Here is a 27,266-nt window from a genome sequence, read left to right as displayed (position 1 = left end):
ATCTCTAAGGGTCTCTAGGAGTCTCTAAGGGTCTCTAGGAGTCCCTAAGGGTCTATAGGAATCTCTAAGGGTCTCTAGGAATCTCTAAGGGTCTCTAGGAGTCTCTAAGGGTCTCTAGGAGTCTCTAAGGGTCTATAGGAGACTCTAAGGGTCTATAGGAGACTCTAAGGGTCTCTAGGAGTCTCTAAGGGTCTCTAGGAATCTCTAAGGGTCTATAGGAGACTCTAAGGGTCTATAGGAGACTCTAAGGGTCTCTAGGAGTCTCTAAGGGTCTCTAGGAATCTCTATGGGTCTCTAGGGGGGGTCTCTAGGGGGGGTCTCTAAGGGGGGGGGTCTCTAGGGGGGGCCTCTAGGGGGGGTCTCTAGGGGGGGTCTGGTCTACACTAGGCACGTCTAGGTGGGTGGTGTACGAGCGTGATGGGGGTGGTGGTGGTGGGGGTGGTGGTAGCGGTGGTAGTGGTGGTAGCGGTGGTGGTGGCGGTGGTGGTAGTGGTGGTTGTGGTGATGGTGGTGATGGTGGTGGTGGTAGTGGTGGGGGTGTACGAGTGTGGTGGTGGTAGTGGTGGTGGTTGTGGTGGTTATGGTGGTGGTTGTGGTGGTAGTGGTGGTGGTTGTGGTGTACGAGTGTGGTGGTGGTTGTGGTGGTGGTTGTGGTGTACGAGTGTGGTGGTGGTTGTGGTGGTGGTAGTAGTGGTGGTGGTTGTGGTGGTGGTAGTGGTGGTGGTAGTGGTGGTGGTAGTGGTGGTGGTTGTGGTGGTGGTAGCGGTAGTGGTGGTTGTGGTGGTAGCGGTAGTGGTGGCAGTGGTGGTGGTTGTGGTGGTGATGGTGGTGGTAGTGGTGGGGGTGTACGAGTGTGGTGGTGGTAGTGGTGGTGGTTGTGGTGGTTGTGGTGGTGGTAGTGGTGGTGGTTGTGGTGGTGGTAGTGGTGGTTGTGGTGGTGTAGGACTTGAGCACCAACAGCGACACGAGACCACGACCACAGGCACAGGGGGTGAGTGAGGGGGGCAGCACTTAACTGTTCTACCTCGTAACAGGGCAGCTTTAGGCTAGTGCTGGGGGCGGTGGACACAGAGCACGGCACACACCATGGGTTACACAGCGGCGGCGGTGGTGGTGCCGGCAGCAGCAGCACTGCTACCACTACCACCACTACCACCACGGTCATCGCCACCACCACTACTACTACCACCACCATCACCACCACTACCACTACCACCACCATCACCACCACCACCATCACCACCACTACCACTACCACCACCACCATCACCACCACCATCACCACCACCATCACCACCACCATCACCACCACCATCACCACCACCATCACCACTATCATCACCATCACCACCACCACCACTACTACCACCACCACCACCACTACTACCACCACCACGGTCATCGCCACCACCACCACTACCACCACCACCACCATCACCACCACCACCACCACGGTCATCGCCACCACCACTACCACCACTACCATCACCACTACCACCACCACGGTCATCACCACCACCGCTACCATGATCATCACCACCACTATCACTACCACCACCACTACCACCACTACCACCATCACCACCATCACCATCACCACTACCACTACCACCACGGTCATCGCCACCACTATCACGGTCATCACCACCACGGCTACCACTACCACGGTCATCGCCACCACCACTACCACCACCACTACCACCACCACAACCACCACCACCACAACCACCACCACAACCACTACCACCATCACCACCATCACCACTACCACCATCACCACCACCACTACTACCACCACCATCACCACACGGTCATCGCCACCACCACCACTACCACCACCACTACCACTACCACCACCACCATCACCACTACTACCACCACGGTCATCGCCGCCACCACCACCACCACCACCATGGTCATCACCACCACCACGGTCATCACCACCACCACCACCACGGTCATCACCACCACCACGGTCACCACCACCATGGTCATCACCACCACCACCACCACCACGGTCACCACCACCACGGTCATCGTCACCACCACCACCACCACCACGGTCATCATCAGCATCTTCATCATCAGCAGCAGCGCAATCATCACCATCGCGATCAGTGGCACCATCATCATCGTCATCAGTAGCACGATCATCATCAATAGCACAACCACCACCACCATCATCATCATCATCATCAGAGCGCGGTGTGTTTGGGTGGTGGACCCGTTACTCAAGAGGTTGTTACCTACTTGAATTACCCCTGACACAGTGACACACACACAGTGACACACACACACAGTGACACACAGAGTGACACACAGAGTGACACACAGAGTGACACACACACACAGTGACAAACACACAGTGTCACACACAGTGACACACACACACAAACACACAGTGACACACACAGTGACACACACAGTGACACACACACACAGTGCCACACACAGTGCCACACACACACAAACACACAGTGACACACACAGTGACACAGTGACACACACAGTGACACACACACAGTGACACACACACAGTGACACACAAAGTGACACACACAGAGAGTGACACACACACATACAGTGACACAACAACCGCCATTCGACGTCACCACGACGCTTGTGCCAGGCTATGTGCACCTTGAGGCCACGTGAAGTGTCGAACGCCCGCGGGCAGGAGGTCACGGGGCAGACCCAGCAGGTGCCACGGGTCGACTGACTGAGATGACTGAGATGACTGGCTGATGCACCATCTGTGCCCCCTACTGTGCCAACCTGCTGTGCTTTAGCCACCCGGCGCTCCGCTCGTTGTTCTGAGCGTCGCTCCTCCGCCCTCCGTTGTTGTTGGAGGGCGACTACCTCCAACTGCCCAGTAGCGTCCTTCACGAGCCTCCTCCACAGAGGCCGATCTTGACACCGCTGGTACCGGTCATCGGCAAGTCCACTCAGCTCCACGTCCTCCTGTACCACATCACTCCATCTCTTCTCTAGCCCATGCCGCGCCCGTTTAGTCCCCTCAATCCGGCCGAATAAAAGCTGTTTCGGCATGCGGTGGCTGGGCATGCGGGCTACATGACCCAGCCATCGCAGCCTTGCCTGCCGGAGGAGCTCACCGATGGGACTTTGTCCAGATCTTTCAAGGATTTGTGAGCTCCTCACACAATCCAGCCTGCAGGTTAAACCAGGATGGATCGTAGGCAGGCCAGCCTAAATGTTTCTAACCGGCAAAGATATTCCATTAGGGGGGTTCACGTTTCGCAATCGTAGAGAACGAAGGGAATGACCGTGGCCGAGAAGACCTGAAGGTTAGTGCGGAGCGACGGACCAGGTAGCTTCCACAGAGCGTTATGCAACTGATGAAAGGATATTGCCGTCAGACCGATTCGGAGCGAGACCTCTGCTGTTAAACTGGAGCCGGTCATGAGCACACTGCCCAGGTATGGGAAACTCTCCACTCTCTCCACAACTGTCCCATCACCGATTGGGAGTTGTGGGGGTGGAGTGTCTGATGGTACAAAATACCCAAGCAGGGGCTTAGTTTTGGTGGGGCTGATGGTAAGGCCCCACCTCTTAGTGGCACGCTCCAGTCTCAGCAGCAGCGTCTCCAACTCCTCCTCTGAATGAGCAGCTATTACCAAATCATCAGCATACATAACGTGGTTGAGCAATAGGGAGCCATCCCTTGACCGCACCCGGACATCGATCAGCCTCCCATTATATCTGTACCATATGGAGATTCCCCCGGTACAGCTATTGAAGGCTTCACGAACTACGTGGTCGAAATATATGTCAAATAATGTGGGAGCCAGAGGACATCCCTGTCGCACCCCAAGGTGTACAAGGAATGGCTCTGACTCCTGGCCACGTAGTTTTACCCAGGCCCGCTCACCATCATGAAGGTCCTTAATGATCGTGAGCAGAGGGTCAGGGACTCCAAAAGCACAAAGAACAACCCAGAGCCCAGGCCTACTGATGGTATCATAGGCCTTGACCAGGTCAATAAAGCAGAGATGTAGGTCTTGTTGGAATTCCCTACACCTCTGCTGTAGCAGACGGACAGAAAATATGGCATCTGTGCAGGACCGCCCTTTCCTGAAACCGCATTGGGGCTCCACAAGCCTCTCCTCAGCGTGCCTGGCAAGGCGATGTTGAATAATCCTTGTCAGAACCTTTCCCTGACACACTCTGGAGTGAGATGCCCCTGTAGTTGTTACAGTCTGTGCGGTCCCCCTTCTGAAAGAGGGGGACCACCAGGGCATCCTTCCAATCCTGACGGAACCCGTCCAGTGGTCCAGACCGCTGTTATGATGTCATGTAGGGCAGTCTGTGCATAAACGCCACCCTCCCTCAGCATTTCGCTTGGGAGATCATCTCTGCCCGCTGCCTTTCCTGGTCTCGCCTTCAGTACTTTCTCAACAGACGTCACCTCGGCCGGCCATTCACAGGCTGGCTGAGGCACTACAGCCTCAGCAGGGCCATCCCCCACATTGCACGATGATCTTTTCTGGGCTGGAGGATGGGCTCGCATCCGCTGCTCCGTCACTACGTAGTCCAGCAGTTATTTTCGTTGGAACCCGGTGTGCATCCACAACGTTGGGTGGATGCGCCGATGCCGGAACAGCGTGTTGGTAATTACAAGCCCATGGGCTGCACAGAAGTCTGGCAGCCTCCTACCGTTGTTATCGAGCTGATCTGGCCCGTGCCCTCCAATCACTCCAGACCAAATGCCAGCATCATGACCAATTCGGGCATTGAAGTCACCCAACAAGATGACTCTATCCCGAAGGGCCACTTTAAGCGAGCACCTGTGACAGGAGGTCATAGAAGGCATCTGACTCATCGGCCTTGCCTGCATCCCTCCACGGATGTTCATCTTCGGTGGGGGCATAAGTAACCACGACCACCATTCACCGCCTCTGGTTGATGGGAAGGCGAGCCCAAAGTAGCCTGGGGCTTACAGCTTCCCACACCTCACCGCCACGCTCCCACGCCCCCTTCATTCTTTTGTTCAGAAGAAGAGCCACACCCTGTTGTTTGGCAGTCTGCTGCCCCGAGTAGAGGACTGTCCGCCCCTCATGGTGGCAGGAACCAGAGCCGGTCCACCGGACCTCCTGAATGCCACAGAGATCCAGGCGGCACCGGTCCAGCTCCCGACAGAGGAGTGGCAGCCTCTCCTCCGCAGTGAGCGCTCGAACATTCCACGTGGCCACCCGGATTGACACTCACAGACACTCGCACAAGCACGCAGACACTCACCCACAGATACTCACAGACTTGCACAAGCACGCACTCACCCACAGACACTCACCCACAGACACTCACCCACAGGCACTCACCCACAGGCACTCACCCACAGGCACTCACCCACAGACACTCACCCACAGACACTCACCCAAAGGCACTCACTCACCCACAGACACTCACCCAAAGGCAGACACTCACCCAAAGGCACTCACTCACCCACAGACACTCACCCAAAGGCACTCACTCACCCACAGACACTCACCCAAAGGCACTCACGCACAGACACGCGCGTGTGTGTCTATCTGTGTGTCTGTGTGTGTTTGTGTGTTTGTGTGTGTGTGTCTGTGTGTGTTTGTGTGTGTGTGTGTCTGTGTGTGTCTGTGTGTATGTGTCTGTGTGTTTGTGTGTGTGTGTCTGTGTGTGTGTGTCTGCGTGTGTCTGCGTGTGTGTCTGCGTGTGTGTCTGTGTGTGTGTCTGTGTGTGTTTGTGTGTGTGTGTCTGCGTGTGTCTGCGTGTGTGTCTGCGTGTGTGTCTGCGTGTGTGTCTGTGTGTGTCTGCGTGTGTGTCTGTGTGTTGGAGTGATTGGAGGGCATGGGCCAGATCAGCTCTATAACAACGGTAGGAGGCTGCTAGATTTTTGTGCAGCCCATGGGCTTGTAATTACCAACACGCTGTTCCGGCATCGGCGCATCCACACAACATCATGGATGCATGCCGGGTCCAAGCAAGAACATCTGCTGGACTACATAGTGACGGACCAGCGGATGCGAGCCCATGTCCTTGACACCAGGACCTACCGTGGAGCTGATCTGCCCTCTGACCATCGACTAGTCATCTGTAAGATGCACCTGCCATTCTTCCACTCCGGTGGTGGGTGTACACCCAGGACCCCATTCAAACCTAAAGTGGCCTGGTCTCAGCTAGCTGATGAAAGTTGCAAACGAGAATTTCATCATCGCTTGCGGCTGGGGTTGGCATCGTCCCCCACTCCTCCTGATGTCGAGGGTAAATGGGCGAGGTTTAGGACTGTGACTCATGCACCTGCAATGGCTGCTTTTTGGTACGTGGTCCAGACCTCCCCAGAGACCCTGGATGACAGAGGAGGTGTTCAGGGTAGTTGAGAAAAAGCGACAGGCCCCTGTCATCGGCTACAGAATCCCACGTCAGAGAATGAGGAGGCTTACCGCAGCCTTCGCTCAGAGGTTCGGAGAGCCGTGAGGCGCTGCAAGGGTGGGTGGTGGTCGCGGGTTGCTGAGGAGATGGAGTCTGCCTCAGTGGCCCGCGATCACAAATCTCTATTTAACTCCATCAAAAAAGTAACCTGCAGCGCCACACCTATTACCATCATTAGGGGAAAAAACGGTGATCCAATCTCCGACCCCCAGGAACAGGTTGGCAGATTTGCTGAGCATTCCTGTGAGGTCCTGGGGCAGGGGAAATCCCTCAGCCAGGAAAACATCGTGGCACAAAGTGAGGATGACCCTACTGAGGCTGCGGTGCCTCAAATATTGGAAGAAGTCACCCCCTGTGAGTGGCTGGCTGAAGTGCCATCTGTTGAGGAAGTAGTGAGGGTGATCCGGAGTCTGAGACCAGGAAAGGCAGCGGGCAGAGATGATCTCCCAAGCGAAATGCTGAGGGAGGGTGGAGTTTGTGCACAGACTGCCCTATATGGCATCATAACAACAGTCTGGACCACTGGACGGGTTCCGCAGGATTGGAAGGATGCCCTGGTGGTCCCCCTCTTTGAGAAGGGGGACCGCACAGACTGTAACAACTACAGGGCCATCTCACTCCTCAGTGTGCCAGGAAAGGTCCTGGCAAGGATTATTCAACATCGCCTTGCCAGGCATGCTGAGGAGAGGCTTGCGGAGCCCCAATGCGGTTTCAGGAAAGGGCGGTCCTGCACAGATGCCATATTTACTGTCCGTCTGCTACAGCAGAGGTGTAGGGAATTCCAGCAAGACCTACATCTCTGCTTTATTGACCTGGTCAAGGCCTATGATACCATCAATAGGCCTGGGCTCTGGGTTGTTCTTCGTGCTTTTGGAGTCCCTGACCCTCTGCTCACGATCATTAAGGACCTTTATGATGGCGAGCGGGCCCGGGTAAAACTACGTGGCCGGGAGTCCGAGCCTTTCCCTGTACACCTTGGGGTGCGACAGGGATGTCCTCTGGCTCCCACATTATTTAACATGTATTTCGACCACGTAGTTCGTGAAGCCTTCAATAGCTGTACCGGGGGAATCTCCATCTGGTAGAGATACAGTGGGAGGCTGATCGATGTCCAGGTGCGGTCAAGGGATGGCTCCCTATTGCTCAACCACGTTATGTATGCTGATGATTTGGTAATAGCTGCTCATTCAGAGGAGTTGGAGACGCTGCTGCTGAGACTGGAGCGTGCCACTAAGAGATGGGGCCTTACCATCAGCCCCACCAAAACTAAGCACCTGCCTGGGTATTTTGTACCATCGGACACTCCACCCCCACAACTCCCAATCGATTATGGGGCAGTTATGGAGAGAGTGGAGAGTTTCCCATACCTGGGAAGTGTGCTCATGACCGGCTCCAGCTTAACAGCAGAGGTCTCACTCCGAATCAGTCGAGCGGCAATATCTTTTAATCGGTTGCGTAACGCTGTGTGGAAGCTACCTGGTCTGTCGCTCCGCACTAAGCTTCAGGTCTTCTCGGCCACGGTCATTCCCTCCCTTCTCTACGCTTGTGAAACGTGGACCCCCCCTAATGGAACATCTTCGCCGGTTAGAAACATTTAGGCTAGCCTGCCTACGATCCATCCTGGGTTTAACCAGACTGGATTGTGTGAGGAGCTCACAAATCCTTGAAAGATCTGGGCAAGGTCCCATCGGCGAGCTCCTCCGCCGGGCAAGGCTGCGATGGCTGGGTCATGTAGCCCGCATGCCCAGCCACCGCATGCCGAAACAGCTTTTGTTCGGCCGGATCGAGGGGGCTAAGCGGGCGCGGCACGGGCTAGAGAAGAGATGGAGTGATGTGGTACAGGAGGACGTGGAGCTGAGTGGACTTGCCGATGACTGGTACCAGCGGTGTCAAGATCGGCCTCTGTGGAGGAGGCTCGTGAAGGACACTACTGGGCAGTTGGAGGCAGTCGCCCTCCAACAACAACGGAGGGCGGAGGAGCGACGCTCACAACAACGAGCGGAGCGCCGGGTGGCTAAAGCACAGCAGGTTGGCACAGTAGGGGGCACAGGTGGTGCATCAGCCAGTCATCTCAGTCGACCCGTGGCACCTGGGTCTGCCCCGTGACCTCCTGCCAGCGGGCGTTCGACACTTCACGTGGCCTCAAGGTGCACATAGCCTGGCACAAGCATCGTGGTGACGTTACCGCCACTTAGTGGCGAATGGCGGTTGTTGTTGTTGTTGTGTCTGTGTGTGTCTGTGTGTGTGTTAGTGTGTGTCTGTGTGTGAGTGTGTGTGAGTGTGTGTGAGTGTGTGTATGTGTGGGCGAATGTGTGTGTGAATATGTGTAAATGTGTGTGTCTGTGTGTGAGTGTGTGTGTCTGTGTGTGTGTCTGTGTGTGTGTCTGTGTGTGAGTGTGAGTGTGTGTGAGTGTGTGTGTGTCTGTGTGTGAGTGTGTGTGTCTGTGCGTGAGTGTGTGTGAATGTGTGTGTCTGTGCGTGAGTGTGTGTGTCTGTGCGTGAGTGTGTGTGTCTGTGTGTGAATGTGTGTGTGTCTGTGCGTGAGTGTGTGTGAATGTGTGTGTCTGTGCGTGTGTGTGTGTCTGTGAGTGTGTGTGTGTGAATGTGTGTGTGAGTGAATGTGTGTGAGTGTGCGTCTGTCTGTGAATGTGTGTGAGTGTGAGTGTGTCTGTCTGCGTGTTCAGGCTGGGAGCACACACATGTAGCCAATGACGTGAGCGTTTGGCTGCTCAAAGAACGCCTCGTCAGCCACGCTACGCACACGCGTGGCACACGCGTGGCACACGCGTGGCACAGGGGTTGGCACAAGGGTTGGCACAGGGGTTGGCACAGGGGTTGGCACACATGCGGTACCACAAGTTGGCACGCGTGGTGCAAGGATTTGGCACGCGATGCCGACACGCGTGTGGGCACGCCATAGATCCGTGTCAGCGGTGGAGGAGAGGGAGGGAGAGAGAGGCAGAGATCACAGGCGGAGAGGGAGGGAAAGTTGCGAGTTAGCGGAGGTGAGAGGGTGAGTGACAGGGTGAGTGACAGGGTGAGTGACAGGGTGAGTGACAGGGTGAGTGACAGGGTGAGTGACAGGGTGACAGGGTGAGTGACAGGGTGAGTGACAGGGTGAGTGACAGGGTGTCAGGGTGAGTGACAGGGTGAGTGACAGGGTGACAGGGTGAGTGACAGGGTGAGTGACAGGGTGACAGGGTGAGTGACAGGGTGACAGGGTGAGTGACAGGGTGAGTGACAGGGTGACAGGGTGAGTGACAGGGTGAGTGACAGGGTGACAGGGTGAATGACAGGGTGAGTGAGTGGGTGAGTGACAGGGTGAGTGACAGGGTGAGTGACAGGGTGACAGGGTGAGTGACAGGGTGAGTGACAGGGTGACAGGGTGAGTGACAGGGTGAGTGACAGGGTGACAGGGTGACAGGGTGAGTGACAGGGTGAGTGACAGGGTGACAGGGTGAGTGACAGGGTGAGTGACAGGGTGAGTGACAGGGTGAGTGACGGAGTGAGTGACGGGGTGAGTGACAGGGTGAGTGACAGGGTGAGTGACAGGGTGAGTGACAGGGTGAGTGATAGAGTGACAGGGTGAGTGACAGGGTGAGTGACAGGGTGAGTGTAGGGTGAGTGACAGGGTGAGTGTAGGGTGAGTGTAGGGTGAGTGACAGGTTGAGTGTAGGGTGAGTGACAGGGTGAGTGACAGGGTGAGTGTAGGGTGAGTGACAGGGTGAGTGTAGGGTAAGTGCATGGTGAGTGACAGGGTGAGTGACAGGGTGAGTGACAGGGTGAGTGTCAGGGTGAGTGACAGGGTGAGTGACAGGGTGAGTGACAGGGTGAGTGTCAGGGTGAGTGTAGGGTGAGTGTAGGGTGAGTGACAGGGTGAGTGACAGGGTGAGTGACAGGGTGAGTGACAGGGAGTGTAGGGTGAGTGACAGGGTGAGTGTAGGGTGAGTGACAGGGTGAGTGACAGGGTGAGTGACAGGGTGACAGGGTGAGTGTAGGGTGAGTGTAGGGTGAGTGACAGGGTGAGTGTAGGGTGAGTGACAGGGTGAGTGACAGGGTGAGTGACAGGGTGAGTGTCAGGGTGAGTGACAGGGTGAGTGTAGGGTGAGTGTAGGGTGAGTGACAGGGTGAGTGACAGGGTGAGTGACAGGGTGAGTGACAGGGTGAGTGAGAGGGAGAGTGACAGGGTGAGTGACAGGGTGAGTGACAGGGTGACAGGGTGAGTGACAGGGTGAGTGACAGGGTGAGTGACAGGGTGAGTGACAGGGTGAGTGACACGGTGAGTGACAGGGTGAGTGACAGGGTGAGTGACAGGGTGAGTGACAGGGTGACAGGGTGAGTGTAGGGTGAGTGACAGGGTGAGTGTAGGGTGAGTGACAGGGTGAGTGACAGGGTGAGTGTAGGGTGAGTGTAGGGTGAGTGACAGGGTGAGTGTAGGGTGAGTGGTAGGGTGAGTGACAGGGTGAGTGTAGGGTGAGTGTAGGGTGAGTGTAGGGTGAGTGACAGGGTGAGTGTAGGGTGAGTGTAGGGTGAGTGTAGGGTGAGTGACAGGGTGAGTGTCAGGGTGAGTGACAGGGTGAGTGTAGGGTGAGTGTAGGGTGAGTGTCAGGGTGAGTGACAGGGTGAGTGACAGGGTGAGTGACAGGGTGAGTGTAGGGTGAGTGTAGGGTGAGTGACAGGGTGAGTGACAGGGTGAGTGACAGGGTGAGTGACAGGGTGAGTGACAGGGTGAGTGTAGGGTGAGTGTAGGGTGAGTGACAGGGTGAGTGACAGGGTGAGTGACAGGGTGAGTGTAGGGTGAGCGACAGGGTGAGTGACAGGGTGAGTGACAGGGTGAGTGTAGGGTGAGTGACAGGGTGAGTGACAGGGTGAGTGTAGGGTGAGTGTAGGGTGAGTGACAGGGTGAGTGACGGGGTGAGTGTAGGGTGAGTGTAGGGTGAGTGTAGGGTGAGTGACAGGGTGAGTGTAGGGTGAGTGTAGGGTGAGTGACAGGGTGAGTGACAGGGTGAGTGACAGGGTGAGTGTAGGGTGAGTGTAGGGTGAGTGTAGCGTGAGTGACAGGGTGAGTGACAGGGTGAGTGACAGGGTGAGTGACAGGGTGAGTGACAGGGCGAGTGTAGGGTGGGTGTAGGGTGAGTGACAGGGTGAGTGACAGGGTGAGTGACAGGGTGAGTGACAGGGTGAGTGTAGGGTGAGTGACAGGGTGAGTGACAGGGTGAGTGACAGGGTGAGTGTAGGGTGAGTGTAGGGTGAGTGTAGGGTGAGTGACAGGGTGAGAGACAGGGTGAGTGTAGGGTGAGTGTAGGGTGAGTGACAGGGTGAGTGACAGGGTGAGAGACAGGGTGAGTGTAGGGTGAGTGACAGGGTGAGTGACAGGGTGAGAGACAGGGTGAGTGTAGGGTGAGTGTAGGGTGAGTGTAGGGTGAGTGTAGGGTGAGTGAGTGAGTGCAGAGTGGGTGAGTGACTGGGTGGTGAGTGGGTGGGTGAGTGGGTGGGTGAGTGGGTGGGTGAGTGGGTGGGTGAGTGAGTGGGTGGGTGAGTAGGTGGGTGGGTGGGTGGGTGAGTGGGTGGGTGAGAGGGTGGGTGGGTGAGTGGGTGGGTGGGTGAGTGGGTGGGTGGGTGAGTGGTAGTTGTTTCGGTTGTTCTGGTGGTGGTGGTGGTACTGGTCGTGGTGGTGTTGGTACCGATGGTTGTGGTAGTGGTGGTGGTTGTGGTGGTGGTGATGGTTGTGGTGATGGTGGTTGTGGTGGTGGTGATGGTTGTGGTGATGATAGTGGTGGTTGTGGTGATGCTGGTGGTTGTGGTAGTGGTGGTTGTGGTGATGGTGGTTGTGGTAGTGGTGGTTGTGGTGGTTGTGTTGGTGGTGGTGGTTGTGGTGATGGTAGTGGTGGTTGTGGTGATGCTGGTGATGCTGGTGGTAGTGGTGGTTGTGGTGATGGTGGTTGTGGTGGTTGTGGTGATGGTGGTTGTGTTGGTGGTTGTGGTGTTGGTGGTGGTTGTGTTGGTTGTGGTAGTGGTTGTGTTGGTTGTGGTGGTTGTGTTGGAGGTTGTGGTGATGCTGGTGGTGATGGTAGTGGTTGTGGTGATGCTGGTAGTGGTTGTGGTGGTGGTGTTGGTGATGGTTGTGTTGGTGATGGTTGTGTTGGTGGTTGTGGTGGTGGTGGTAGTGGTGGTGGTGGTGGTGATGTTTGTGGTGTTGTTGGTGGTAGTGGTGATGGTAGTGGTGGCGGTGATGGTGGTTGTGGTTGTTGTGTTGGTGGTGGTGGTTGTGGTTGTTGTGTTGGTGGTGGTGGTTGTGGTGATGCTGGTGGTTGTGATGGTGATGGTAGTGGTGGTTGTGGTGGTGTTGCTGGTTGTGCTAGTGGTGATGGTTGTTGTGTTGGTGGTGGTTGTGGTGTTGGTGGTTGTTGTGGTGTTGTTGGTGGTGATGGTAGTTGTGATGCTGGTGATGGTAGTGGTTGTGTTGGTGGTGGTGGTTGTGGTAGTGATGGTAGTGGTGATGGTGATAGTGGTGGTGATGGTAGTGGTAGTGATGGTTGTGGTGGTGATGGTAGTTGTGATGCTGGTGATGGTTGTTGTTGTGTTGTTGGTGGTGGTGATGGTGATAGTGGTGGTGATGGTAGTGATGGTTGTGGTGGTGATGGTAGTTGTGATGCTGGTGATGGTTGTTGTTGTGTTGGTGGTTGTGGTAGTGGTGATAGTGGTGGTGATGGTAGTGGTAGTGATAGTTGTGGTGGTTGTGGTGGTGATGGTAGTTGTGATGCTGGTGATGGTTGTTGTGTTGTTGGTGGTGGTTGTGGTAGTGATGGTAGTGGTGATGGTGATAGTGGTGGTGATGGTAGTGATGGTTGTTGTGGTGTTGGTGGTTGTGGTAGTGATGGTAGTGGTTGTGTTGGTGGTAGTTGTGATGGTAGTGGTTGTGATGGTAGTGGTTGTGGTGGTTGTGGTTGTGATGGTAGTGGTTGTGGTGTTGCTGGTTGTGATGGTAGTGGTTGTGATGGTAGTGGTTGTGATGGTAGTGGTTGTGATGGTAGTGGTTGTGATGGTAGTGGTTGTGGTAGTGATGGTTGTTGTTGTGTTGTTGGTGGTGGCTGTGGTAGTAGTGGTGATGGTTGTTGTTGTGTTGGTGGTGGTGGCTGTGGTAGTAGTGGTGATGGTTGTTGTTGTGTTGTTGGTGGTGGCTGTGGTAGTAGTGGTGATGGTTGTTGTGTTGGTGGTGGTGGCTGTGGTAGTAGTGGTGATGGTTGTTGTTGTGTTGGTGGTGGTGGCTGTGGTAGTAGTGGTGATGGTAGTGGTTGTGTTGGTGGTGGTGGCTGTGGTAGTAGTGGTGATGGTTGTTGTTGTGTTGGTGGTGGTGGCTGTGGTAGTAGTGGTGATGGTTGTTGTTGTGTTGGTGGTGGTGGCTGTGGTAGTAGTGGTGATGGTTGTTGTTGTGTTGGTGGTGGTGGCTGTGGTAGTAGTGGTGATAGTGGTTGTGGTTGTGGTTGTTGGTGGTGGTGGCTGCGGCTGTACCGGTTGTTGCGTCGAGTCTTCTCCAGCTGCTCCCCCTGGCGACCCCTCCACTCGTCCAGCTCCCGCTTGGCGCGCTCCCTCCACTCGGACTCGGCCTTGCGGGAGGCCGCGTCTGGAGCCCACCAACACACAAACACAACAACACCAACACACACAATCACAACCACACCAACATACAACCTCACACAATCACACACAATCACAACCACACCAACACACACAACCTCACACAACCACACAACCACAGATGTGTGGTCCCACTCCTTCACCCCGTGTCTCACTCCATCACCCCGTGTCTCACTCCATCACTCCATCACCCCGTGTCTCACTCCATCACTCCATCACCCCGTGTCTCACTCCATCACCCCGTGTCTCACTCCATCACTCCATCACCCCGTGTCTCACTCCATCACTCCATCACCCCGTGTCTCACTCCATCACCCCGTGTCTCACTCCATCACTCCATCACCCCGTGTCTCACTCCATCACTCCATCACCCCGTGTCTCACTCCATCACTCCATCACCCCGTGTCTCACTCCATCACTCCATCACCCCGTGTCTCACTCCATCACTCCATCACCCCGTGTCTCACTCCATCACTCCATCACCCCGTGTCTCACTCCATCACTCCATCACCCCGTGTCTCACTCCATCACTCCATCACCCCGTGTCTCACTCCATCACTCCATCACCCCGTGTCTCACTCCATCACTCCATCACCCCGTGTCTCACTCCATCACTCCATCACCCCGTGTCTCACTCCATCACTCCATCACCCCGTGTCTCACTCCATCACTCCATCACCCCGTGTCTCACTCCATCACTCCATCACCCCGTGTCTCACTCCATCACTCCATCACCCCGTGTCTCACTCCATCACTCCATCACCCCGTGTCTCACTCCATCACTCCATCACCCCGTGTCTCACTCCATCACTCCATCACCCCGTGTCTCACTCCATCACTCCATCACCCCGTGTCTCACTCCATCACTCCATCACCCCGTGTCTCACTCCATCACTCCATCACCCCGTGTCTCACTCCATCACTCCATCACCCCGTGTCTCACTCCATCACTCCATCACCCCGTGTCTCACTCCATCACTCCATCACCCCGTGTCTCACTCCATCACTCCATCACCCCGTGTCTCACTCCATCACTCCATCACCCCGTGTCTCACTCCATCACTCCATCACCCCGTGTCTCACTCCATCACTCCATCACCCCGTGTCTCACTCCATCACTCCATCACCCCGTGTCTCACTCCATCACTCCATCACCCCGTGTCTCACTCCATCACTCCATCACCCCGTGTCTCACTCCATCACTCCATCACCCCGTGTCTCACTCCATCACTCCATCACCCCGTGTCTCACTCCATCACTCCATCACCCCGTGTCTCACTCCATCACTCCATCACCCCGTGTCTCACTCCATCACTCCATCACCCCGTGTCTCACTCCATCACTCCATCACCCCGTGTCTCACTCCATCACTCCATCACCCCGTGTCTCACTCCATCACTCCATCACCCCGTGTCTCACTCCATCACTCCATCACCCCGTGTCTCACTCCATCACTCCATCACCCCGTGTCTCACTCCATCACTCCATCACCCCGTGTCTCACTCCATCACTCCATCACCCCGTGTCTCACTCCATCACTCCATCACCCCGTGTCTCACTCCATCACTCCATCACCCCGTGTCTCACTCCATCACTCCATCACCCCGTGTCTCACTCCATCACTCCATCACCCCGTGTCTCACTCCATCACTCCATCACCCCGTGTCTCACTCCATCACTCCATCACCCCGTGTCTCACTCCATCACTCCATCACCCCGTGTCTCACTCCATCACTCCATCACCCCGTGTCTCACTCCATCACTCCATCACCCCGTGTCTCACTCCATCACTCCATCACCCCGTGTCTCACTCCATCACTCCATCACCCCGTGTCTCACTCCATCACTCCATCACCCCGTGTCTCACTCCATCACTCCATCACCCCGTGTCTCACTCCATCACTCCATCACCCCGTGTCTCACTCCATCACTCCATCACCCCGTGTCTCACTCCATCACTCCATCACCCCGTGTCTCACTCCATCACTCCATCACCCCGTGTCTCACTCCATCACTCCATCACCCCGTGTCTCACTCCATCACTCCATCACCCCGTGTCTCACTCCATCACTCCATCACCCCGTGTCTCACTCCATCACTCCATCACCCCGTGTCTCACTCCATCACTCCATCACCCCATGTCTCACTCCATCACTCCATCACCCCGTGTCTCACTCCATCACTCCATCACCCCGTGTCTCACTCCATCACTCCATCACCCCGTGTCTCACTCCATCACTCCATCACCCCGTGTCTCACTCCATCACTCCATCACCCCGTGTCTCACTCCATCACTCCATCACCCCGTGTCTCACTCCATCACTCCATCACCCCGTGTCTCACTCCATCACTCCATCACCCCGTGTCTCACTCCATCACTCCATCACCCCGTGTCTCACTCCATCACTCCATCACCCCGTGTCTCACTCCATCACTCCATCACCCCGTGTCTCACTCCATCACCCCGTGTCTCACTCCATCACTCCATCACCCCGTGTCTCACTCCATCACTCCATCACCCCGTGTCTCACTCCATCACTCCATCACCCCGTGTCTCACTCCATCACTCCATCACCCCGTGTCTCACTCCATCACTCCATCACCCCGTGTCTCACTCCATCACTCCATCACCCCGTGTCTCACTCCATCACTCCATCACCCCGTGTCTCACTCCATCACTCCATCACCCCGTGTCTCACTCCATCACTCCATCACCCCGTGTCTCACTCCATCACTCCATCACCCCGTGTCTCACTCCATCACTCCATCACCCCGTGTCTCACTCCATCACTCCATCACCCCGTGTCTCACTCCATCACTCCATCACCCCGTGTCTCACTCCATCACTCCATCACCCCGTGTCTCACTCCATCACTCCATCACCCCGTGTCTCACTCCATCACTCCATCACCCCGTGTCTCACTCCATCACTCCATCACCCCGTGTCTCACTCCATCACTCCATCACCCCGTGTCTCACTCCATCACTCCATCACCCCGTGTCTCACTCCATCACTCCATCACCCCGTGTCTCACTCCATCACTCCATCACCCCGTGTCTCACTCCACCCCTGGCGACCCTCCACTCGGCCTCGGCCTTGCGGGAGGCCGCGTCTGGAGCCCACCAACATACAAACACAACAACAACAACACACACAACACACAACCACACCAACACACACACAACCACACACAACCACAGATGTGTGGACCCACTCCTTCACCCCGTGTCTCACTCCATCACCCCCACCGTGTCTCCTCCCCCCACCATGTCTCCCCCCACCATGTCTCCCCCCCCCCACCATGTCTCCCCCCCCCACCGTGCGTACCCAGCTGATCCAACCTCTCCCTCTGTTCGTGTCTCCAGCGCCTCAGAGACTCCGGCTCCGGTGCCGGAGGGAGGTCGGAACCACGGCCGCCACCTCCAATGGATGGGCCATTAGCGTCCTGTGGGAGACACTCACCACACTCACTACACCACTCACTCACCACACTCACTACACCACTCACTCACTCACTTACCACTCACTCACCACACTCACCACTCACTCACTCACCACTCACTCACCACACACCACTCACTCACTCACTACACCACTCACTCACTACACCACTCACTACTCACTCACTCACCACACTCACTCACTACTCACCACACTCACTCACTACTCACCACACTCACTCACTACTCACCACTCACTCACTCACTACTCACCACTCACTACTCACCACTCACTCACTCACTACTCACCACTCACTCACTCACTCACCACTCACTCACCACTCACTCACTCACCACTCACTCACTCACCACACTACTCACCACGCACTCACCACTCACTCACCACTCACTCACTCACCACGGCCACCACCTCCAGCTGTGGATGGGCCATTAGCGTCCTGTGGGAGACACTCACCACACTCACTCACCACACTCACCACTCACTCACTCACTCACCACTCACTCACTCACCACACTCACTACTCACTACACCACTCACTCACTACACCACTCACCACTCACTCACCACGGCCACCTCCTCCAGCTGTGGATGGGCCATTAGCGTCCTGTGGGAGACACTCACCACACTCACTACACTCACTACACCACTCACTCACCACTCACTCACCACTCACTACACTCACTCACCACACTCACCACTCACTCACTCACCACACTCACTACTCACTCACCACTCACTCACCACACTACTCACTCACCACTCACTCACTCACCACTCACTCACCACACTCACCACTCACTGCACCACACTCACTCACCACACTTACCACTCACTACACCACTCACTCACCACTCACTCATCACGACCACCTCCACCACCACCTCCAGCTGTGGATGGGCCATTAGCGTCCTGTGGGAGACACTCACCACACTCACCACTCACTCACTCACTCACCACACTCACCACTCACTCACTCACTCACCACTCACTCACCACACTCACCACACTCACTCACCACTCACTCACTCACTACACCACTCACTCACCACTCACTCACCACGACCACCACCTCCACCACCTCCAGCTGTGGATGGGCCATTAGCGTCCTGTGGGAGACACTCACCACACTCACTCACCACGCACTCACTCACCACACTCACCACTCACTCACTCACCACTCACTCACCACACTCACTCACCACTCACTCACTCACCACTCACTCACCACACTCACTCACCACACTCACCACACTCACTACACTCACCACACTCACTACACTCACTCACTCACCACTCACTCACCACACTACTCACTCACCACACTCACTCACTCGCTACACCACTCACTACACCACTCACCACACTCACTACTCACCACTCATTCACTACACCACTCACTCACTACACCACTCACTCACCACGGCCACCACCTCCAGCTGTGGATGGGCCATTAGCGTCCTGTGGGAGACACTCACGACACTCACTCACCACTCACTCACCACACTCACCACTCACTCACCACTCACTCACTCACCACTCACTCACTCACTCACCACTCACCACACTCACTACACCACTCACTTACCACACACTCACACTCACCACACTCACTCACTCACCACACTCACTACTCACTACACCACTCACTCACCACACTCACTCACCACACTTACTCACCACTCACTCACCACGGCCACCACCTCCAGCTGTGGATGGGCCATTAGCGTCCTGTGGGAGACACTCACCACACTCACTCACCACTCACTCACTCACCACTCACTCACCACACTACTCACTCACCACACTCACTCACTCGCTACACCACTCACTACACCACTCACTCACTACACCACTCACTCACCACGACCACCTCCAGCTGTGGATGGGCCATTAGCGTCCTGTGGGAGACACTCACCACACTCACCACACTCACCACTCACTCACTCACCACTCACTCACCACACTCACCACACTCACTCACCACTCACTCACCACACTCACCACTCACTCACCCCTCACTCACTCACTCACCACTCACTCACTCACCACTCACTCACCACACTCACCACTCACTCACCACTCACTCACCACACTCACCACACTCACTCACCACTCACTCACTCACCACACTCACCACTCACTCACCCCTCACTCACTCACTCACCACTCACTCACCACACTCACCACACCACACCACTCACTCACTACACCACTCACTCACCACGGCCACCACCTCCAGCTGTGGATGGGCCATTAGCGTCCTGTGGGAGACACTCACCACACTCACTACACCACTCACTCACTCACCACTCACTCACTCACCACACTCACTACTCACTCACTCACCACTCACTCACCCCTCACTCACTCACCACACTCACTACTCACTCACTCACTCACCACACTCACTACTCACTCACTACACCACTCACTCACTACACCACTCACTACTCACTCACTCACCACACTCACTCACTACTCACCACTCACTCACTCACTACTCACCACTCACTCACTCACTACTCACTCACTACACCACTCACTCACCCCTCACTCACTCACTTACCACACTCACTACTCACTACACCACACTCACTCACCAATCACTCACTACACCACTCACTCACCATGACCACCTCCAGCTGTGGATGGGCCATTAGCATCCTGTGGGAGACACTCACCACACTCACTCACCACTCACTCACCACACTCACTACTCACTCACCACTCACTCACTCACTACACCACTCACTCACTACACCACTCACTCACCACTCACTCACTCACCACACTCACTACTCACTACACCACACTCACTCACCACTCACTCACCACTCACTCACCACTCATTCACCACTCACTCACCACTCACTCACCACGACCACTACCACCAGCTGTGGATGGGCCATTAGCGTCCTGTGGGAGACACTCACCACACTCACTCACCACACTCACTACTCACTCATTCACTACACTCACTCACCACACTCACTCACCACACTCACTACACCACTCACTCACTACGCCACTCACTCACTACGCCACTCACTCATTCACTACACCACTCACTCACATTACACCACTCACTCACCACACTCACTCACCACTCACTCACCCCTCACTCACTCACTTACCACACTCACTACACCACACTCACTACACCACTCACTCACTACACCACTCACTCACTCACCACACTCACTACTCACTCACTCACTACACCACTCACTACACCACTCACTACACCACTCACTACACCACTCACTCACCACTCACTACACCACTCACTACTCACTCACCACTCACTCACTACTCACTCACCACGGCCACCACCTCCACCACCTCCAGCTGTGGATGGGCCATTAGCGTCCTGTGGGAGACACTCACCACACTCACTCACCACACTCACCACCCACTACACCACTCACTACACCACGACCACCACCACACTCACTCACTCGCTACACCACTCACTACACCACTCACCACACTCACTACTCACCACTCATTCACTACACCACTCACTCACTACACCACTCACTCACCACTCACCACACTCACTCACCACTCTCACTCACTCACTACGCCACTCACTCATTCACTACACCACTCACTCACTCACTACACCACTCACTCACCAAGACCACCTCCACCACCACCACCAGCTGTGGATGGGCCATTAGCGTCCTGTGGGAGACACTCACCACACTCACTACACTCACTCACCACTCACTCACCACTCACTAGACTCACCCACTACACTACTCACTCACCACTCACTCACCACACTCACTCACTCACTACACCACTCACTCACTCACTACACTCACTACACCACTCACTCACTCGCTACACCACTCACTCACCACGACCACCACCTCCACCACCAGCTGTGGATGGGCCATTAGCGTCCTGTGGGAGACACTCATCACACTCACTCACCACACTCACCACTCACTCACTCACCACACTCACTACACCACTCACTCACCACGACCACCACGACCACCTCCAGCTGTGGATGGGCCATTAGCGTCCTGTGGGAGACACTCACCACACTCACTCACCACTCACTCACTCACACTCACTACTCACTCACTACTCACTCACTCAACACACTCACTACTCACTACACCACACTCATTCACCACTCACTCACCACTCACTCACCACTCACTCACCACTCACTCACCACGACCACCACCACCACCACCAGCTGTGGATGGGCCATTAGCATCCTGTGGGAGACACTCACCACACTCACTCACCACACTTACTCATTCACTACACTCACTACTCACTCATTCACTACACTCACTCACTCACCACACTCACTCACCACACTCACTACACCACTCACTCACTCACTAAGCCACTCACTCACTCACTACACCACTCACTCACTACACCACTCACTCATTCACTACACCACTCACTCACTCACTACACCACTCACCACTCACTACACCACTCTCACTACACCACTCACTCACTCACTACACCACTCACTCACCACGACCACCACCTCCACCACCAGCTGTGGATGGGCTATTAGCGTCCTGTGGGAGACACTCACCACACTCACTACACCACTCACTCACTCCTCACTCACTACTCACTCATTCACTACACTCACTCACCACACTCACTCACCACACTCACTACACCACTCACTCACTCACTACGCCACTCACTCATTCACTACACCACTCACTCACTCCTCACTCACTCACTACACCACTCACTCACTACTCACTCACTCGCTACACCACTCACTCATTCACTACACCACTCACTACACTACTCACTCACTCACCACTCACTCACTCACCACTCACTCACCACTCACTACACCACTCACTCACTCACTACACCACTCACTCACCACGGCCACCACCTCCACCACCAGCTGTGGATGGGCCATTAGCGTCCTGTGGGAGACACTCACCACTCACTCACCACTCACTTACCACTCACTCACTACACTCACTCACTCACCACTAACTCACCACTCACTCATTCACTACACCACTCACTCACTACTCACTCACCAGTCACTCACTACACCACTCACTACTCACTCACTCACTACTCACTCACTCACCATTCACTCACCACACTCACCAACCACACTCACTCACAATGTAGTGGTGATGGTAGTGGTGTTGATGGTAGTGGTGGTGATGGTAGTAGTGATGGTAGTGTTGGTGTTGATGGTAGTGGTGGTGATGGTAGTGGTGGTAGTGATGGTAGTGGTGGTGATGGTAGTGGTGGTGATGGTAGTGGTGGTGATGGTAGTGGTGGTGATGATAGTGGTGGTGATGGTAGTAGTGATGGTAGTAGTGGTGGTAGTGGTAGTGATGGTAGTGGTGGTGATGGTAGTGGTGGTGATGGTAGTGGTGGTGATGGTAGTGGTGGTGATGGTAGTAGTGATGGTAGTGGTGGTGAAGGTAGTGGTGGTGATGGTAGTAGTGATGGTAGTGGTGGTGGTAGTAGTGGTGATGGTAGTGGTGGTGATGGTAGTAGTGATGGTAGTGGTGGTGATGGTAGTGGTGGTGAAGGTAGTGGTGGTGATGGTAGTGGTGGTGATGGTAGTGGTGGTGATGGTAGTAGTGATGGTAGTGTTGGTGGTAGTAGTGGTGATGGTAGTGGTGGTGATGGTAGTGGTGGTGATGGTAGTGGTGGTGATGGTAGTGGTGGTGATGGTAGTAGTGATGGTAGTGGTGGTGAAGGTAGTGGTGGTGATGGTAGTAGTGGTGAGTAGTAGTAGTGGTGATGGTAGTGGTGGTGATGGTAGTAGTGATGGTAGTAGTGGTGATGGTAGTGGTGGTGATGGTAGTAGTGGTGGTGGTGGTAGTAGTGGTGAGTAGTAGTAGTGGTGATGGTAGTAATAGTAGTAATGGTGAGTAGTAGCAGTTGTGGTGGTAGCGGTGGTAGTGGTGGTGGTGGTGGTGATAGTATTGTTGAGTAGTGGTGGTGAGTAGTGGTGGTGGTAATGTGATAGTAGTGGAGTAGTAGTGGTGGTGGTGAGAAGCGGTGAGTAGTGGTGATGGTGGTGACGGTAGTGGTGACGGTGGTGATGTGATAGTAGTGGTGAGTAGTAGTGGTGGTGTTAGTAGTCGTAGTGATGGTAGTAGTGATGGTAAGCAGTAGTAGTAGTGGTGGTGATGTGATATTAGTGGTGAGTAGTGGTGGTGTTAGTAGTGGTGATGATAGTGGTGATGTGATAGTGGTGGTGAGTAGTGGTGGTGAGTAGTAGTGGTAGTGATGGTAGTAGTGATGGTAAGCAGTAGTAGTGGTGGTGGTGATGTGATATTAGTGGTGAGTAGTAATGGTGGTGTTAGTAGTGGTGATGATAGTGGTGATGTGATAGTGGTGGTGAGTAGTGGTGGTGAGTAGTAGTGGTAGTGATGGTAGTAGTGATGGTAAGCAGTAGTAGTGGTGGTGGTGATGTGATATTAGTGGTGAGTAGTAATGGTGGTGTTAGTAGTGGTGATGATAGTGGTGATGTGATAGTGGTGGTGAGTAGTGGTGGTGAGTAGTAGTGGTAGTGATGGTAGTAGTGATGGTAAGCAGTAGTAGTGGTGGTGGTGATGTGATATTAGTGGTGAGTAGTAATGGTGGTGTTAGTAGTGGTAGTGGTGATGGTAGTGGTGACGGTGGTGATGTTGATAGTAGTGGTGAGTAGTAGTGGTGGTGTTAGTAGTGGTGATGATGGCGGTGATGGTAGTGGTGACGTTGATAGTAGTGGTGAGTAGTAGTGGTAGTGATGGTAGTAGTGATGGTAAGCAGTAGTGGTGGTGATGATATTAGTGGTGAGTAGTAATGGTGGTGTTAGTAGTGGTAGTGGTGATGATGGTGGTGACGGTAGTGGTGACGGTGGTGATGTGATAGTAGTGGTGAGTAGTGGTGGTGGTGTTAGTAGTCGTAGTGATGGCAGTAGTGATGGTAAGCAGTAGTAGTGGTGGTGGTGGTGATGTGATATTAGTGGTGAGTAGTAATGGCGGTGATGGTAGTGGTGAGGGTGGTGATGTGATAGTAGTGGTGAGTAGTGGTGGTGTTAGTAGTGGTGATGATAGTGGTGATGTGATAGTGGTGGTGAGTAGTGGTGGTGAGTAGTAGTGATGGTAGTAGTGATGTTAAGCAGTAGTAGTGGTGGTGGTGATGTGATATTAGTGGTGAGTAGTAATGGTGGTGTTAGTAGTGGCAGTGGTGATGATAGTGGTGATGGTAGTGGTGACGGTGGTGATGTGATAGTAGTGGTGAGTAGTGGTGGTGTTAGTAGTCGTAGTGATGGTAGTAGTGATGGTAAGAAGTAGTGGTGGTGGTGGTGGTGATGTGATATTAGTGGTGAGTAGTAGTGGTGGTGAGTAGTAGTGGTAGTGATGGTAGTAGTGATGGTAAGTAGTAGTAGTAGTGGTGATGTGATATTAGTGGTGAGTAGAAGTGGTGGTGTTAGTAGTGGTGAGGTCTCTGTACCTTGTACATGTCTCCGTTGAGGTCACCACTCATCCCCAAGTCAAAGTCGTCTGTGTGGGAACACGGAGTGAGGGTGGTGATGATGATGGGTTCAGCCAGATAAAATGACTACTCAGTTCCACGCTCTCTCCACACTCACCACCACTACCACCATCACTACCATCATATCACTACCACCAACACCACTACTACCATCACTACCACCACCACCACTACTACTACCATCATATCACTACCACCACCACTACCACCATCACTACCATCATATCACTACCACCAACACCACTACTAAAATCACCACCACCACCACTACTACTACTACCATCATATCACTATTAACACCACCACCACTACCACCATCATATCACTACCACCAACACCACTACTACCATCACTACCACCACCACCACTACTACTACCATCATATCACTATTAACACCACCACCACTACCACCATCACTACCTACACCACCATCACTACCTACACCACCATCACTACCACCATCACTACCTACACCACCACCACTACCACCATCACTACCTACACCACCATCACTACCACCATCACTACCTACACCACCACCACTACCACCATCACTACCTACACCACCATCACTACCTACACCACCACTACTACCACCATCACTACCTACACCACCACCACTACCACCATCACTACCTACACCACCACCACTACGACTACCATCACTACCTACACCACCACTACGACTACCATCACTACTGTAATGACAATAGAGTCAACCTACAGCACGAGTGGACTGGTGGCCACAATGATCGAAAATAGGGGCGTGGCCACCAGACATGGGCGTGGCCACCGGTCATGGGCGTGGCCACCGGTCATGAGCGTGGCCAGGTGACGTAATGGGACAGTGAAGTCAACCTGTAGAGCATGGTCTCGGGCCAGCGAGAAGGTTGGGGGAATAGGGGCGTGGCCACCGGACATGGGCGTGGCCACCGGACATGGGCGTGGCCACCGGAAATGGGCGTGGCCACCGGACATGGGCGTGGCCACCGGACATGGGCGTGGCCAGGTGATGTAATGGGACAGTGGAGTCAACCTGTAGAGCGTGGTCTAGGGCCAGCGAGAAGGTTGGGGGAATAGGGGCGTGGCCACCGGACATGGGCGTGGCCACCGGACATGGGCGTGGCCTCCGGACATGGGCGTGGCCACCGGACATGGGCGTGGCCACCGGACATGGGCGTGGCCACCGGACATGGGCGTGGCCACGCATCGTACACAGGGGCGTCCCTGTTACGACCACAAACACCTAAGTCAAAAAATATCGTTAAGTCGAAGATGGCCTCAGCCTTAAAGAATGGCGATAATCGAGCAAAAACAGAGCTAATTTACAGCACCGTACTGTACAAACTATATACTGCATGTATTAATTAATTAATTACAACACTGCATTGCACGGTAAAATGTTAAGCAAATAAACAAGGTCAATTCTTAGCCTACCTATGCGAACCGCAATTCCAATAGTGGGGAAAAAAAACAACCTGTCAACATGCACCGAACGTGTCGCCGAAGCTACGTAACCGTACCCGCTCGCCGCCGCTGGGTCTGCCTGCCGCGCGAAATTTGAAACATTTCAACCATTTTGACCGCATCGCCGTCGAAATATCGCAAGCCGGACCCCGCCGTTAAGTCGGGGAGGGGGAAGGGGGGGGGGGACTATCCATACGCAAGGGAGGCTCGTGGCCATTTGCGGCGGGGTCTTCGCCCGTTCGCGGCAGGAGGGAGGGAGGGAGGGCAACGAGCCTCCTTCATAAAGAATCCTTCCCCAGGACAAGAGCGAATGGGCGTCAGAAGCGGGGAAATCATCGTGCCGGGGCATGGCCGCAGGGAGAAGCCGACGAGGACGAGGACGAGGAGGAGGACGTCTGACGAGGAGACCCTCCCCTCCCCGCCCCCGCCCAAACCGGCGGGGCGGGGGGGGGGGACCCGGGTGAACGACCCCGCGGGTGAACGAAGGAAACTGCCGCGGCAACGAGGAGGGCCGAAATCGCCACCGCGCACATCCAAGAGGTCGCACCGCCTCCGGGCTCCGTCATCGCCCCCGCAAAGCCTTCGCCGGTAGCGAGCAAGCGGCGAGTTCCGACTCCCCAAGCCGGGAGGGCCGAGTCGGACATTCGGCGGAGAAGGGGGGGGGGGGAGTCTGGCTTGCCGCGGGCACTACTCACCGCTAATATCACATCACCACCACTAACACCACCATTACTACTCACCACTACTACTCACCACTAA

The 27,266-nt window shown here is 54.9% G+C and overlaps 1 protein-coding gene across 8 annotated transcripts in view; it reads right to left on the bottom strand.

Moving 5' to 3' along the window:
* LOC116937994 (clathrin light chain A-like) overlaps positions 1–27,266 on the bottom strand; it is a 46,224-nt gene that overhangs the window by 5,986 nt on the left and 12,972 nt on the right. Inside the window, exons 2-7 of one of the 8 annotated variants that reach the window (XM_076058965.1) lie at positions 24,998–25,047; positions 19,752–19,779; positions 17,384–17,476; positions 13,930–14,041; positions 9,117–9,170; positions 1,017–1,052 (exon numbers count right to left, since the gene is read on the bottom strand). In XM_076058965.1, the coding sequence (XP_075915080.1) occupies positions 1,017–1,052; positions 9,117–9,170; positions 13,930–14,041; positions 17,384–17,476; positions 19,752–19,779; positions 24,998–25,047 (373 nt within the window). Of the gene's footprint in view, positions 1–1,016; positions 1,053–9,116; positions 9,171–13,929; positions 14,042–17,383; positions 17,502–17,926; positions 17,955–18,399; positions 18,428–19,388; positions 19,417–19,751; positions 19,780–24,997; positions 25,048–27,266 lie in introns of all 8 variants that reach the window. The other 7 variants (XM_076058963.1, XM_076058966.1, XM_076058964.1 and 4 more) reach the window with 7 other exon arrangements.

Source organism: Petromyzon marinus (genome assembly GCF_048934315.1).
Source record: "Petromyzon marinus isolate PM22_M1 ecotype Great Lakes invasive population chromosome 83 unlocalized genomic scaffold, UKy_Petmar_22M1.pri1.0 chr83_unloc.2, whole genome shotgun sequence".
NCBI classification, from domain to species: domain Eukaryota; kingdom Metazoa; phylum Chordata; class Hyperoartia; order Petromyzontiformes; family Petromyzontidae; genus Petromyzon; species Petromyzon marinus.
The sequence above is the reverse complement of the archived record's forward strand: the minus strand, read 5'-3'. Positions and strand labels throughout refer to the sequence as shown.